This window comes from Pantherophis guttatus, chromosome 2 (assembly GCF_059756535.1).
Source record: "Pantherophis guttatus breed Tessera chromosome 2, ASM5975653v1, whole genome shotgun sequence".
NCBI classification, from domain to species: domain Eukaryota; kingdom Metazoa; phylum Chordata; class Lepidosauria; order Squamata; family Colubridae; genus Pantherophis; species Pantherophis guttatus.
The window spans coordinates 161,985,926-162,000,058 of record NC_142064.1 but is presented as its reverse complement, the minus strand read 5'-3'; the positions used below and the strand labels follow the sequence as shown (position 1 = coordinate 162,000,058).

Genomic DNA, 14,133 nt, shown 5'->3' with positions numbered 1-14,133 from the left:
TTTCGGCCAAAATATTTAATAATTTTAAGGGATTTTTAATATTTGTATTATCTGTATTTTATCTTGGCTGTTCACCGCCCTGAGTCCTTCGGGAGTAGGGCGGTATAGAAATTTGATTAAATAAATAAATAAATAAAAATAAATAAATAAAAGCCACCTAAAATCTTAAATCAGTTAATAACTCATAGTACATTTATCAAATTTAAATCTTATCTCTAATCTTAAAAATATAGACATTTAACATTTAAACTTAGTTCTTAATTCAAATAATGCTATTTCAATTTCCTTTTCCTTTTTGCTTAAATAAAAAAATGTTTATTACAATTGTTAGACATATTTAAACAATATCCCAATTATTATAAGAGGCCAATTCCCTTCTGTCATCGATGAAGGGGCTCGGATTTACTCCTTTCCCACGAGGTTCTCGGCCGTTTCTTGCCTGAGCAGAGGGTCGGACTAGAAGACCTCCAAGGCCCCTTCCAACTCTTGTTATTCTGCTTTTTCCGCCTTGATTTGCGACCCCGCACTTGTAAAGCTCCTTTGCCCTTCCGCACCACGACTCCATTCGGGCGGAAAAACCTCGATTCTTCCTCTCTCCTCTTCCTGGCCTGAGTTGAGGACTTGGGGGCGGCGCCGCAGCCTCTTTGCCGCTTGAAAGACATGGCCGGCGGCGGGGTTCCCTTGCTCCGTGTGCTGGTGGACATGGATGGGGTCTTGAGCGACTTCGAGGGCGGGCTGCTCCGCGACTTTGTAGCTTCCTACCCCGAGGAGCCTCACGTGGAACTGGCGCAACGAAAGGGCTTTTCAGCGCTAGATCAGTACCGGCGCCTGCGGGAAGACCTAGGGGTGAGCTTCTGGTAGCTGGATCCCGGGACAGGAGGAACTCTAGATCTCCTTCCCGCTCCGCTTGGTTATTCCTGCAACTAAAGGAGAAGGGCAGAAATACTGTACAGGGCAGATCTCAGGTTTTCTCCTTATATGAAGCGTCTGGCATTTTTAAAAACCGTAGTTTCTGGTCATGTTGAGATAAACATAGGAACGTCAAGGGGCTTTTACAAAAAACTTATCTCTATCTGCTTTGAAAATGATTTAGAAGATTTCCTATTAAAAACAAAGAGATCTGGTGTTCCTTAACACTGGCTCAACTTTATCAGGTTCCCATATCTTTTTAAAAAGATAGTTGTTTTAAGGAAGCAGTCATCAGTCCACCTCTTAAAGAAGCAGATTTTTTTTTTGAAGCTACCAAAAGACCGCAGAAGTTTGAACTGCTCTATTAAGCACTTAAGAGTGCTTAAGAGTGCGACCCTGTGTACTTTTTAAAAACACAGCATTGGATATATAAAACTCTACTTTGTTTGAGAACTGATAAAAGCTGTTGCTTCACTGCTGGTATTATTCTGCTGTAAACTTTCCCTCTAACTTCAGCAGGTGGCAGCCTCCGGCTCTCCTTCTCTGGGTTTGAAAGGCTGAGCAGCGTCATCTGTTTAGGATATAAATTAGGGGCTCCTAGGGTTGTGCCTAAACTGGAAAGTCAAGATACACCACAAAAGGTGGAAATGTCAAATCACTTTTCAAAACTATCCAAGAGTTAAGGGTGGCTTTACTTTTTATTATTTCTTGCTTTTATGTCACCAGGGAGACATAACGCTGGTTCTTAGGTGTTCTCCCATATCTTCATTTCTGCCAGGAACTGCATCATTTGACTTTATACTGAAACAGGAAGAGAAACCAGAACAAGCTTGTAGTAAACTTCCTTCCTGAAGCCTTCAAGACCTCAAAGTAAAGGAGTTTGAAATCATATCCTGAAGAGCAAATGGCAATCTCTCTCAAAGTCAGATGTTTTGTCCAAATTAACACAAAAACTTTTGAGGAGAGAAATACACCTGTTTTTTGTTCTTAGGTGGGCATCCCTTTGGTGCAAGAACCACACAAATTGCCAGAGGTACCCCCTTTATACAATATCTGATCTCTCCCTTCCAGCAGTCCTGGGCTGTTTTCTCAGAGGAAGAGCAAAGGAAAGAAACCATTTTCTTTCTCACCTATACCTTGATGCAGATCACAATATTCTGCAATCCTGAGAAGTAGCATCGGCAATTATTTGAACAGCTGGCTGGCAGGAACGAAGTCTCTGCATTTTGGGGCATAAGTGGTATTACTTAGACAGCAAGGGAAGTGTGAGGAATTCCCTTCCCCATCATAGTTTTGTGTGTCAATGCAGCGTGATGCACCCATACATGTGTTACTAAAAAGGTGATCTCTAGTTCAGAATTCTCAATCTTGGCGACTTAAAAGATGTGTAGACTTCAGCTTCCAGAATTTCCCAGCCAGCTTCAATTCTGGGAGCTGAAGTTAACACATCTTCAAGCCGCCAAGTTTAATAAACACTGCTCCGGCAGGTTATCTATGTATGCTTAGTCCTTCCACTGCTTATTCATTCTAATAATTACAAAGCAGTTACAGTTATTTACCTAAAGCAGTGTTTTGCAAGGTTTGAGAATCATTTTAGTGCCATCCCTCAATTATAACAATGTTCTTCACTTTACTGAGTTTCTGAGTAAAGAACAGATTCAAGAGTATAAACTTAATTTTATTTGAAAAAGAATATATGAGATAGAAATATAACAGTCACACTAGCTATTTTAAATGACATCTTGCACCAATGACCCATTCTTAATTTCTTGCTTTAAAAAACAGCTTGGCCTTTAGTGCTACTTACCTGATACCTTGGAACATGGTTTGAAATGAACTTAAAACACGACATCTAGTTTCTTTATATGATCTTTAAAGCTATCTAAATTTTAAATGTTAATTAAATTGTCTTAACCATAATTCTAAATATGTGATTTTTTAGGCCAAAATAGCCAAGGTCTATGAGTCACCTGGCTTCTTTCTGAGTCTGCAGCCCATCCCAGGAGCTATTGAAGCGATGCATGAGATGATTCAAATGCCCAAGTAAGGACCATTTGACATTAAGAACACTTTGGCATCAGTGTACATTTTCTTCTTGTAATGGAGAATATCATGTCTTTTCAGCACTGAAGTTTTTATTTGCACAAGTCCTTTACGGAAATATGAATACTGCGTTTCAGAAAAGGTTGGCAATTGTCACTCTTCCTTCTTTCACTCTTAATATGCGAAGCACCTATCAATCAAGATGAGGGATTCTTTATGTTTTAAAACTCTCTTCTTTCTTTGGCTTTCTTTCCTTGCCTCATCCCTGGTCAGTGGCTAATAACAAGACAATGTCAGAGCAGGTTTGGGTAGCTTTCATACCATGCCTCGGCTTTAGTTCTTCTGAGATTACAGAAAAGTTCTGTTTTAGTCCAGGATACTAAACTCTTAAGAAGATTACTAGCCATTAAAATCCAAATCCTCCATTGCCCTATACAAACTGAAATCTTGACAGTACAAAGCCACTAAAGAGTCAGATCCCTTTGAAGGAAAAAAATATCAAGTATATTTACTCCTTAATAAACAAAGTATATACTCCATTCATTAAAATATTAATATGGTACTAATCAGAAAGGGTGGCTCTTTCAAATCAGCACAGGCCATCTGCAAAGGCTACTCCTATCTGATTTTAAAACTTCTAAGTGGCATTTTATAAAGGATTATATTGTCCAATAGTTTATACATATGTAATTATACATATGCATCTTATGAAATACGCATAGTTAAGATGCTGAAGCTTAAAAGTCTATTTTATCTGATTCATGTAATAATTTCCTAAGCTTGTCGCTGCCACCTAGATACGAAAGACTTGCTTTATTCTCTACTGTCCACAATATTTATCAATTTATTATGAAGTTTTATGTCACATTCCATCAACATTATGAGAATAACAGACTAGTATCATAGACTAACTATATAGGAATAATTATTGTCTGGAAATCAGTCTTTAAAGAGCTATCTTTCAAAGCTTGGAAAAATCTGTCTGGAAAGTCAAGGAAAGCCAGTTTGTGTGGCTCTCCAATTTTTGCTGTGTTGCAACTTCTATCACCGCTAGCCAGCCCTGCCCATTATAGGAGATTAGAAGAGCTGCAGGCCAGCCTCTCAAGCAGAAAGAAAATTTAAATTCAAGAATGGGCTGACATGATTTGAGTGTAGAAAAACATCCCACTCCCATGCCCCAGAGCATCCCTATGGAAGAGGCAATTGGGTAACAGCTTTAAAGACGGCTGATTGCTCTGTTCTAAGCCTCATCCCTTCTTAGTTATGATCTAGAGCAGAGATTTTCAGGGTTTGGGAAATCCAGAAGCCACCTATTCCCTAGCCTTGTTAAGAATATAGTGAAATTAAAGACTAAAACAGTGGAAAAGATAACAGAAGGCATGTTGCAATTCTGATAATAAACAAATACAGTATTCCTGAAAGACAGTGCTAGGCAACTGCACAGTCACAAAACACCCTCATAAATTTAAGAGCAAACCTGCTTCTTAGCAGTGCAATTTTCTACTTTAGGCCTAATATGTATATATGGCTAAATATTTTTACAGCCTCCAGCCAAAAAAGTCATCCATTCCTGCTTTATATAATCACCTATATCAGGGGTATCAAACTTGCGGCCTGCAGGCCACATGTGTCACACACTGGCCATGCCAACCCATTTTAGCAAAGGGGAAAAGAATTATGATACATCACGTGACATGACAATGCAAGTTTGACACCCCTGACCTATATGGTTGAAAGAGACATTTTGGAAAACAAAAGAATAAATTTCATTTGTTCTGGTATGACCCATATCTAAGTAATAATACGTAAAATTGTGTTTTAATTCTTGCATGAAAGAAAAATAGCTTATGTTAGGGTTGCTTTTTGACAACTTTGTTCTCTTAATCACTATAAATTTTAATCACCTTTTTTGTGAACCATATAGTGAGAACCTTTATTCTGTTAATAAAAAAAAGAAAGAGCGCTAACGTGATGTACTTTCGCCATTAAGGCCAAATTTTCATTTTTAAAGGAAATTTTAAGGAAAGGAAAGGAAATTTTAAAGGAAATAGGACAGGCTTGCTGCAGATCCCATCAGCAAAAGAATGTTAATTCATGGGGACTAGAAGACAAGCTTTTTCTGCAGCAGCCCCTGCTCTGTGCAACATCCTCCTTCTGGAGATTAGAATGGCCCCAATCCTGTTAGCCTTCTGTACAACTTTAAAGACCTTACTGGCTATGCTCTCGAGCCTGGGGTGCTACATGCGCCAAGAGTCATGCCTCCTGGCTATATTGTTAACAGGACAGATTTCTTGTTATGAATGTACTCAAATTAGATGTTTTAATGATTTTTAGAGTTTTAATGGCTTTTACTGATTTTGTTGTTTTAAAATGTTTTATGACTTTAATTGTAATATAGGTTTCTGAATTGGGAGCAGGCCCAGAATAATTTGCTGAGATGAGTGGCTATAGAAATCAAATAAATAGGTAGGTAGGTAGGTAAGTAAGTAAATAAGCAAGCAAGCAAGCAAATCAATCACCCAGATTTGTTCTTGGAGCTAGATTACCAGCCTATGCTTGTTTACTCAAAAATAAGATTGTGTTAGTGTGTTCTTTGAAACATAAGAGACTGGTAAATACGTAGATTTATAATGTAGTGTTTTGCAAAATGAACAAAGAATTTTGGAGGTTTGGAGAGTATCAGCAGCTTGAGATACAGCCCAAGCATTCTGTCTTAAAGCTACATAGGATAAGTCTACTAATGTCTTATAGTAAAAAGAGTTTTCTTGAAAGCTGTAAGTACCTTTCTTCTAATAACTGCTTTCTTATCACTTGGCAGTATGTATGGGTTGCGCAGCACTTGGGTCCTAAATTTGTGGATCGACTAATTCTGACTCGAGACAAAACAGTTGTTTCAGCTGATCTGCTTATTGATGACAAGGACACCATTAAAGGTATGGGGATCTGTGCTACCACTTCAACTTTTCAGCACAGTGCTGTATTATATGGTTATATTTTTAATGTCCCTTTCCAATTCTTCTCAGGGGTAGAGCCAAATCCAAGCTGGGAACACATCTTGTTCTCTTGCTGTCACAACAAACATCTAAAGCTACAGCCGCCACGGAGAAGACTTGAATCTTGGACGGATGACTGGAAGGCGATACTGGAGAGCAAACGCTCCAAGTGAAGCATAAAGAAAAGAACATTTATTTCAGCCACCATCAAAGGCTCTTGGAAGTATTTGCTGATTACCAATCTCAACTGGAAACAGAGACAGGCCCTTCAAGTCAAATGATCCATATGGGAATAGGATTATATCTTAATTCTAAATGCGCTTGAATGATTAGAGTTATTAAAATTTTAAATCCTTAGATGGAATGTTTGTTATGTTTGCCAATTAATTAAATGAACAAAAGAGCTCTAAAAATGTAAGATAGCTCTTTGACTCATTATCTCCCCGTTCCCCGCTACTTACTGAAAAATATACTCAGTCAAAGAACATATATTTCTATTCTCTCAGATCTCCTCTACAAACAGTCTAGAATATTTACTAAGGCTGTTTAACAACTAGTTTATGGCAACTGGTTCATATTTCTAAATAATCTGAAAATGAATTGAAAAGCACATTAGAGTACGAAAGGAACCCATCCATTCCAAAAGTCCACTGTATGCTTCCTAAGGGAAACTCTCAAGTCTATTTACAGTCATTTTTAAAGCAGAATACCTGCCGCGAATTCTTTCGCTTTTCCTTTGGGATGTGTGGCAGGAAAGAATCCTGCTCCTAATTCAGGGAGGATCTTGTTGGCTGCCTCCTGGGCTGCATTCATCCTTGGGCAGTGGAATCCCGACTGCTGTGTGCCTGGTTAGGCTCCTGGCCTGCTCCACCTGAAGGGGGCTGCAATAATCCTCAAGGAAAATAGTGGCCAGGTTTTTTAGCCTTTTGTTGTTTGAGAGGGAGAAGCGCAGCATGCACTCGATCACAGGGAGGGTGGTGATTGCTTGGCGGGACTGGGGTGTGGACAAGTACATCAGAGTTGTAACTGCAGACAGGACTGTCTCTTCGTTGGCACTAGCCAGACAGCTGACAACAGCTGACACTCCACCGGCCTCTAGTATATAGTCTTTGTTGATTTTGTCCAGGCAGAGATTACATAGTCCTCCTGAAAAATAAGAGAATGAGATGGTAAAGATAGTAATAGGGTGGTTTGGTCTATTTCATCTTAATAATAATGTACATTTCAGTAGTTCTAAAACAACTTGGTTTCTTGTTTCTATCCGTAAATGGTTTTGGGCTAAATCTGATACAAGTACTGTACTAAACTGCTCATTTGGTGACCATTTGAACTTACAGTGACTATAAAAAAAGTATTATGACTGATCCTTGGAAGTTGCAGCCATCACAGAATCTTGCAGTTATGTGATCACAATTCAGGTGCTAGACAACCATCAGACATTTACAATTTAAAATGTGTGATCACCATTTGTAGCCAGACAAGCAAAGTCAATGGGAAAGCTGGCAGGAAGTCATAAGCCATGGTCACATGATATTCATATTTCTAAACAACCATGGGTAATTTACTTAACAGCTGCAGCCAGAACTGATGTTGTAAGTTAGTGTATTCATGTGATGTTTCACTTTACAACTGTGTTGTTTAGCAACAGTTGCCAGTCCCAATTGCAGTTGGTACCTCAGGTCTACCTACAGTATATAGCAGGGGTGTCAAACTCACGACATGCGGGCCAGATGCATCACATGCTGCCCCCCCCCGGTTTAGCAAAGGGGGGGGAAAGTCCCGATACATCATGTGACACTGCCGTGACGATGAGAGTTTGACACCCCTGGTATATAGTATAAGTAAACTTGCAAGCTATTTATATGAATGCTGTCCATCAAAAATAGCTTTCAGGAGGTGCAAAAACATCTCTGTATCTGCAGAATCCTTACATTGGAAAGTTTGAATGAGCAGGCTGAGAGCTAAACTGAGAAGCATTACTCACTAGTCACAGTATGGTCATACCTACCAGTAGAACCAGTCATAAATAATGTCCTTTCAAATGGGAAGACACAGCAGAGAAGAACCAAACTTTCTCAGTTCAAATGACCAATTTATAACAAAGATACATTCAGAATCCTAAAAGTCATAAAATACTGCTTGTAGGTTTTACATACAGATTATGAGTTTGTACAGATGTTGTGAAGAAAAAACAAACCAGTACACCTCATGAATTATAAATCTATAACACCAGAATTATAAAATATTATACACATTTGGAAAAACTTGTACTTGCAAAATAGCCTATACATTTGGATTTATTTATTTTTTTTGCCAAAAGGAGAAAAGGCAGGTAAAAGAAATGATACAGAGTTGATAAGCCCCCTCTAAGAGCCAATATAGTTTAGTTTAACTATTTTGACATTGCCAAAAGTTCCTCTATGCAAAAAATATTGAATACATAGTTTCTCCTTTAAAAAAAATCCTACTTATTTTTCTAAAGTTGAAATCTTATAACATGCAAATGTTTTATTTAAAAAATTAAGTAATCTACATAATTTCAACCACTCGATTTTGTTTTGAAAACCTTTTCTTTAATATAAACCGGTCAGGCTAATCTCAAACAACACTAGAAACACTACTTTGCAACAGTCATCGTGCAAGAGAATGTTATTTTATACTACTGCTCTCAGCTGTACTCTGTCTTATGTTTGCTGGTGTAATTTGTAAGTGTCCTCTTGCCATCATTTTCAAAATTTATTTTCTGTAATATCCAGAATACCCAGTTCTTCAACCTACTTGCATGCCTTTGCCAGAAAGTTCTTAATCCAAGGATGAGGAAACTAGCCCTCCCACTTCTCTGATCATTGCTGATGCAGAGTAAGGCTTCTGCAACTTTTAGTTTAGCAATGAATTACATAATTACAGGTTCTTCGTCACCGTTTAAAGTGAAGACAAGAGTTGAACACTGCAATGGAATAGGCTAACATGCTAGCTTCTCCTATAACTATTGAGAAATTATTCTATTTCATGGAAAATGTTGAAATCCAGGCCTTACCAAGTGCAAATTCCACAAGACTGTCATTGTCCTCAGTGAGCATGTCTAGAAACAGATCCAAGACCTTGAGCTGCCGCAGATATTCATAATTTTGGGGGTTATAAGCAAAATTGGCCAGATTAGCCAACACTTGCTCTTTGGCATCTGCAACATAAATAAAAGAACTCTTAATATTAAAAAAGCACCTGTAAAAGTCAATATGGAAATATGAACTGACCAATAAATTACACTCACCTGAACTATCTGTCACTTGGAATTCAGTGACTAAGGCCTGCAAGTATTCAAGCCGACTCAGGCCTACCAACTCCTTCTGATTTTGGGACATACCGGTAGATGCTAGATAAATAGAAGACAAAACAGTATTAAGAACATCATCTGGTGTTATGGCAGGTATCAATACTTATTATAAATGTATGCATTTCAATTATCCCAGTGTATATTATTCAATTCGATCTTCAAAAATACTAGAGTGGTATATAAAAGCATTGCTAGGTAACCATGCACAATAACACTCTTAGTAATAGTTTTGACATAAAGATTATAATGCTTCTCTTCTAGCAAGTTCACGTGACTGTTGGCATTTGTTAGATTTTATTTTATTATATTTTTTGAGTACGGTTTTTAATTCTTTTTGATTTTGTTTAGGATCCAAATTTAATTAATTTCTTCAGATTTAATTTATTTAATATCTTAATTAAATCTTCCTTCCATGTGGATCACAGTAAAGTGAATTTGCCAAATCTTAGCATATAGCATATTTTCCCTAAACTAGCTGCACTGTTGTAATATAAAGAAGACTAATTCTTCTCTATCACTATTTTAAAATATGATTGTAAATGTATGCTTAAGAGAACTCCGATATTCCAACGAATCACAAAAGCCATGTGTCGAGCATTTGATTATGCTAGTGACGTTCAAGTTACAAGGATATGGGGTCACTTCAGGAGGATTTATTAACTTGTTCTGGGAATAGCCAGTGATGAATGTTTCCTTTAATAGTATCCCATTTAAAATGCAAGCATTGTCACATATTTTATTTATTTATTTGTATCCCGCCTTTATTATTTTTTTTTACAAATACCGTAACTCAAGGTGACGTTTCCTTTAACAATATCCCATTTAAAATGCAAGCATTGTCACCTATTTTATTTATTTGTATCCCGCCTTTATTATTTTTTTTTACAAATACCGTAACTCAAGGTGATGTTTCCTTTAACAATATCCCATTTAAAATGCAAGCATTGTCACATATTTTATTTATTTATTTGTATCCCGCCTTTATTTATTTTTTTACAAATACCGTAACTCAAGGTGATGTTTCCTTTAACAATATCCCATTTAACATGCAAGCATTGTCACATATTTTATTTATTTGTATCCCGCCTTTATTATTTTTTTTTTACAAATACCGTAACTCAAGATGATATTTCCTTTAACAATATCCCATTTAAAATGCAAGCACCGTCACATATTCTATTTATTTATTTGTATCCCGCCTTTATTTATTTTATTTTTTTTACAAATACCGTAGCTCAAGGTGGCGAACATATTCAACACACCTTCCTCCTTTTTCCCTACAACAACCTTTGAAGTGGGTTGGGCTAAACTAAAGGAAGAATGAGTGACTCAAAATTACCCAGCTGGTTTTCATGGCTAAGGCAGGACTTGAACTCAAGGCCTCCTGTTTTCTAGTTCTCAGTTTGTTAGCTGATTGTTAATTTGTTAACATGGTAGCTCTATAAATTTATTATAACTTTGGCATGTTTCGAACAGCGTTCCTTTTGTGTCCATGGCAAATGAAATTTCATTTTCAGTTCCAAGTTTTAACATAGCAATATAATAACGGCAATATACCGCTTCAGAGTGCTTTACAGCCCTGTCTAATCAAACATTCAAAAAACAACAACAACAAAGGATTCGGTTATAACCTAACTATGTTAAGACCCAAGGATCTTATATCTTCATTCAGGCAACTAACCCTAATGCAAATATTTACCTTCGTTTGCATATTTTTTCATATAAAAAAGAACCACGGTAACCATCAATACTTACATTCGTGAGCGTAAGGCTAATACCAGGGTCTTCGTCCAAATGACGTCACGAAAAAGCAGGTGAGAAGAGCCACCGCTTTTCCCACCTACTGGATTACCTGAATTTCCCAGCCATGCGCCTCAATTTCCATCAAGCCCTTGGAGGGGGGGGGGGGAGAGGGGGAGGAGACAAGAAATCAAAACAATATCCCAGCAAAGACCTGCAGAGTTAAAGTTAAAGCGAAACAGGAAGCCGGAAGTTACGTTTAGGGACGAGGGGAAAGGTGGTCCCCAGCGGCACAGAGAGCCTCTTACCCACGTGTTGTAGTTCCGTGTTTGGTGCGGGATGCCTCTGAAAGATTCGGTAGGCGGTGCCTTTGCAGCTTCCGCTGGCGCCGCCTCTTCGGGGTTGGGAGGGGGGAAAACCCCCGGCGGGTACTGGTCTCTGGGTGATGGATGCTGCGGGAAGCATCGCTGATGCTCGGGATGGTCGCTTTTGTGCACGATTTGGCGGGTCGCAAGGGGCGCCCCGACCCAGTGGGGAGAAGTTGTGGATCCGCGATGTTTTGAAAATAAAGTTTCATACGTATTTAGGAGTAAAACCTCTTAAATGAATCGGATTAAAAGCTCAACTTTCGCTGGAAATTGGCCGGGATATCTATGGTGATTCTGCATGTGTTTTAACGTTTTTAAAGTTTTTAATGTTTTAATGTTTTTCTTTTAACATTTTTTATGGGATTGTTCGCATTGTTTTATTCTTTGTTGTAAACCGCCCAGAGTCCCTTGGGAGTTGGGCGGCATAGAAATGCGACAAAATAAATAAAAATAAATAATAAATAAATCATCATCCAGGTCGCGGTTGTCCCAAAGGTGCTTTTTCAAGAGGCAATTGAACTTCATTGGTTTTTCTTTGAAGACGTTTCACTTCTCATCCAAGAAGCTTCTTCAGCTCTGAGTGGGTGTTGGGGAATGGAAGATTTATTCTTTGCAAAGAATTTATACTCTTTGCAGAGAGCTGGTCATTTGCATTCTTTTATCGAGTCGTTGAGGCCACCTGGAGGTTTACCTGTGTCATCAGGGTCACCTGAGTGGTGCAAATAGGTGTGGAGCCTTCTTGGAATTGTTGAAAGGACTGTGTTTGAATAGCCCTCTCTCAACAGCGGGGGAGGGATAGGACATCATCTGTCTCATATCTACAATACAGTCCTTTCAACAGTTTCAAGAAGGCTCCACACCCATTTGCACCAGTCAGGTGACCCTGACAACCCAGATAAACCTCCAGGTGGCCTCAGCAATTCTCTAAAACATGGGTGTCAAATTCACTGTGTCACATTGCCGTCACGTGATGTTTCGCGACCTTTCCTCCGTCACGGAGCTGAGGTGGACGTGGCCTGCATGTGACACATCCAACCCATGGGCTTCCAGTTTGATACCCCTGCTCTAAAGAATGCACACGACCAGCTTTCTGCAAGGAGTATAAATCCTTCCATTCCCCACCATCCAGTCAGAGCTGAAGAAGCTTCTTGGATGAGAAGCGAAACGTCTTCAAAAAAAAAAAACCCAAGTAAGTCCAGTTGCCTCTTGAAAAAGCATCTTTGGGATAAATTCACCAGGAGGCTATTGGAATAATAGGCTACTCCTGGGAGCCACTTATTCTGAGCATGACTGGGCAAGTGTCCCCATCAAGGTGTCCCTCCAATGCACGTATTTGGGAGCAAACCCCTGGGCGTAGCAGAAAGAGCTGAAGGTATATAGGATGGTGCTGAGAGGAGGTCCAAAATAAGGCTATTTATTTATTTATTTATTTATTTATTTATTTATTTATTAGTTTGATTTATGTGCCGCCCTTCTCCGGAGACTCAGGGCGGCTTACAATGCTTTTAAGCAATAGCCTTCATACTTTTGTATATACCTGCTTAGTAGGGCTTTTTGGCCTCCCCTAAGCGGTGTTCTATTTTTATACAAAGTCAGCTTACTGCCCCCACAAACCGGGTCCTCATTTTACCTATCTTGGAAGGATGGAAGGCTGAGTCAATCTTGAGCCTGGTGAGAATTGAACTCACAGTAATTGCAGGCAGCTGACAGCTAAATACTACTTTAACAGTAGTTTAGTCCACTGCACCACCAGGCTCATTAGAGCTTAAGCTTCTGGGAACTTAATATACCTGTACTTTTCTTGGCAGCAGTTTAGTTGACAACATCCTTGTGGGTTTGTATCACCGTATTCATTAGGTCCCAGTCCTGCTTAGTTTTTTACCCCCACAAGGTCCTCCCAATCAGTGGTGGGTTTCAGATTTTTTTACAACTGGTTCTGTGGGTATGGCTTGGGTGTGGCAGGGGAAGGATACTGTAAAATCTCCATTCCCTCCCCATTCCAGGGGTTACTGCAAAATCCCCATTTCCTCCCGATCAACTGGAACTCGAGAGGCAAAGAATAGATGGGGGTGGGACCAGTCAGAGGTGGTATTTACTGGTTCTCTGAACTACTCAAAATTTCCATTACTGGTTCTCCAGAATTGGTCAGAACCTGCTGAAACCCACCTCTGCTCCCAATCCGATAATTACAGTCCTACTCATCTTAATTGGGAAAAATAGAAGCATTCTTTTCTTGTTTTAAATAAAACTCCCCCCTCTCCACCACCGCCACTCCTTCCTCAGTAGTCATATTTTGCTGATGAGCCATGAGGGGATAAATCTGGCAGTTTTAGCCCATGGAGATTTCTCCTAGATCCAGAGTATCAATATTATGAGGAGAAACATTAGAAGGTACACTGCAGGGGCATCAGCAACTAATTTGGGGTGGGTTGGGGAGAACTGGTCCAGGAAATAACTAATATTTGGATTACAGCTAACCTTATAATTTTTCAAAATGACTTTTTTAAGATTTTCACATAATTATAGGAATACAGTCATGCTAGGAATTGCACCATAAAAATAGTTACTTTAAATAATTTAAATAGTCATGGGATGAGAAGTTCTTAACTATTTTTCCTTTCTCCTTTAAATTTTATTGCGGCAAATGACAGTCTGTTAACTTTTAGGCAAGTCATAAAAGCAGTGGAATGGAGTAAATTGGGAACCCACATCCTGGATTGTGTTTATGGTCATTGAGGAACAATAA

The 14,133-nt window shown here is 38.9% G+C and overlaps 2 protein-coding genes across 3 annotated transcripts; one reads left to right on the top strand and one right to left on the bottom strand.

The window, feature by feature from the left end:
* Positions 1–496: 496 nt before the first annotated feature.
* NT5C (5', 3'-nucleotidase, cytosolic) lies at positions 497–6,309 on the top strand. 2 transcript variants are annotated; one of them, XM_060691058.2, is made up of 5 exons: positions 497–846; positions 2,852–2,952; positions 3,034–3,094; positions 5,771–5,885; positions 5,976–6,309. In XM_060691058.2, exons 1-5 carry the CDS (start codon positions 661–663, stop codon positions 6,116–6,118), a joined length of 606 nt encoding a protein of 201 aa, XP_060547041.2. In that variant the 5' UTR covers positions 497–660; the 3' UTR covers positions 6,119–6,309. The 2 variants fall into 2 exon arrangements, with proteins under 2 accessions (XP_060547041.2, XP_087743300.1); XM_087887174.1 differs by having other exon boundaries at positions 567–846; positions 5,771–6,309.
* On the bottom strand, positions 2,567–11,393 carry ARMC7 (armadillo repeat containing 7). Its single transcript, XM_087887176.1, has 6 exons — positions 11,277–11,393; positions 11,035–11,170; positions 9,217–9,318; positions 8,983–9,126; positions 6,656–7,091; positions 2,567–6,108 (listed from the first exon to the last, which is right to left on the bottom strand). The coding sequence occupies exons 3-5, from the start codon at positions 9,305–9,307 to the stop codon at positions 6,718–6,720; spliced, it is 609 nt and encodes a 202-aa protein (XP_087743302.1). The 5' UTR covers positions 9,308–9,318; positions 11,035–11,170; positions 11,277–11,393; the 3' UTR covers positions 2,567–6,108; positions 6,656–6,717.
* Positions 11,394–14,133: the final 2,740 nt, after the last annotated feature.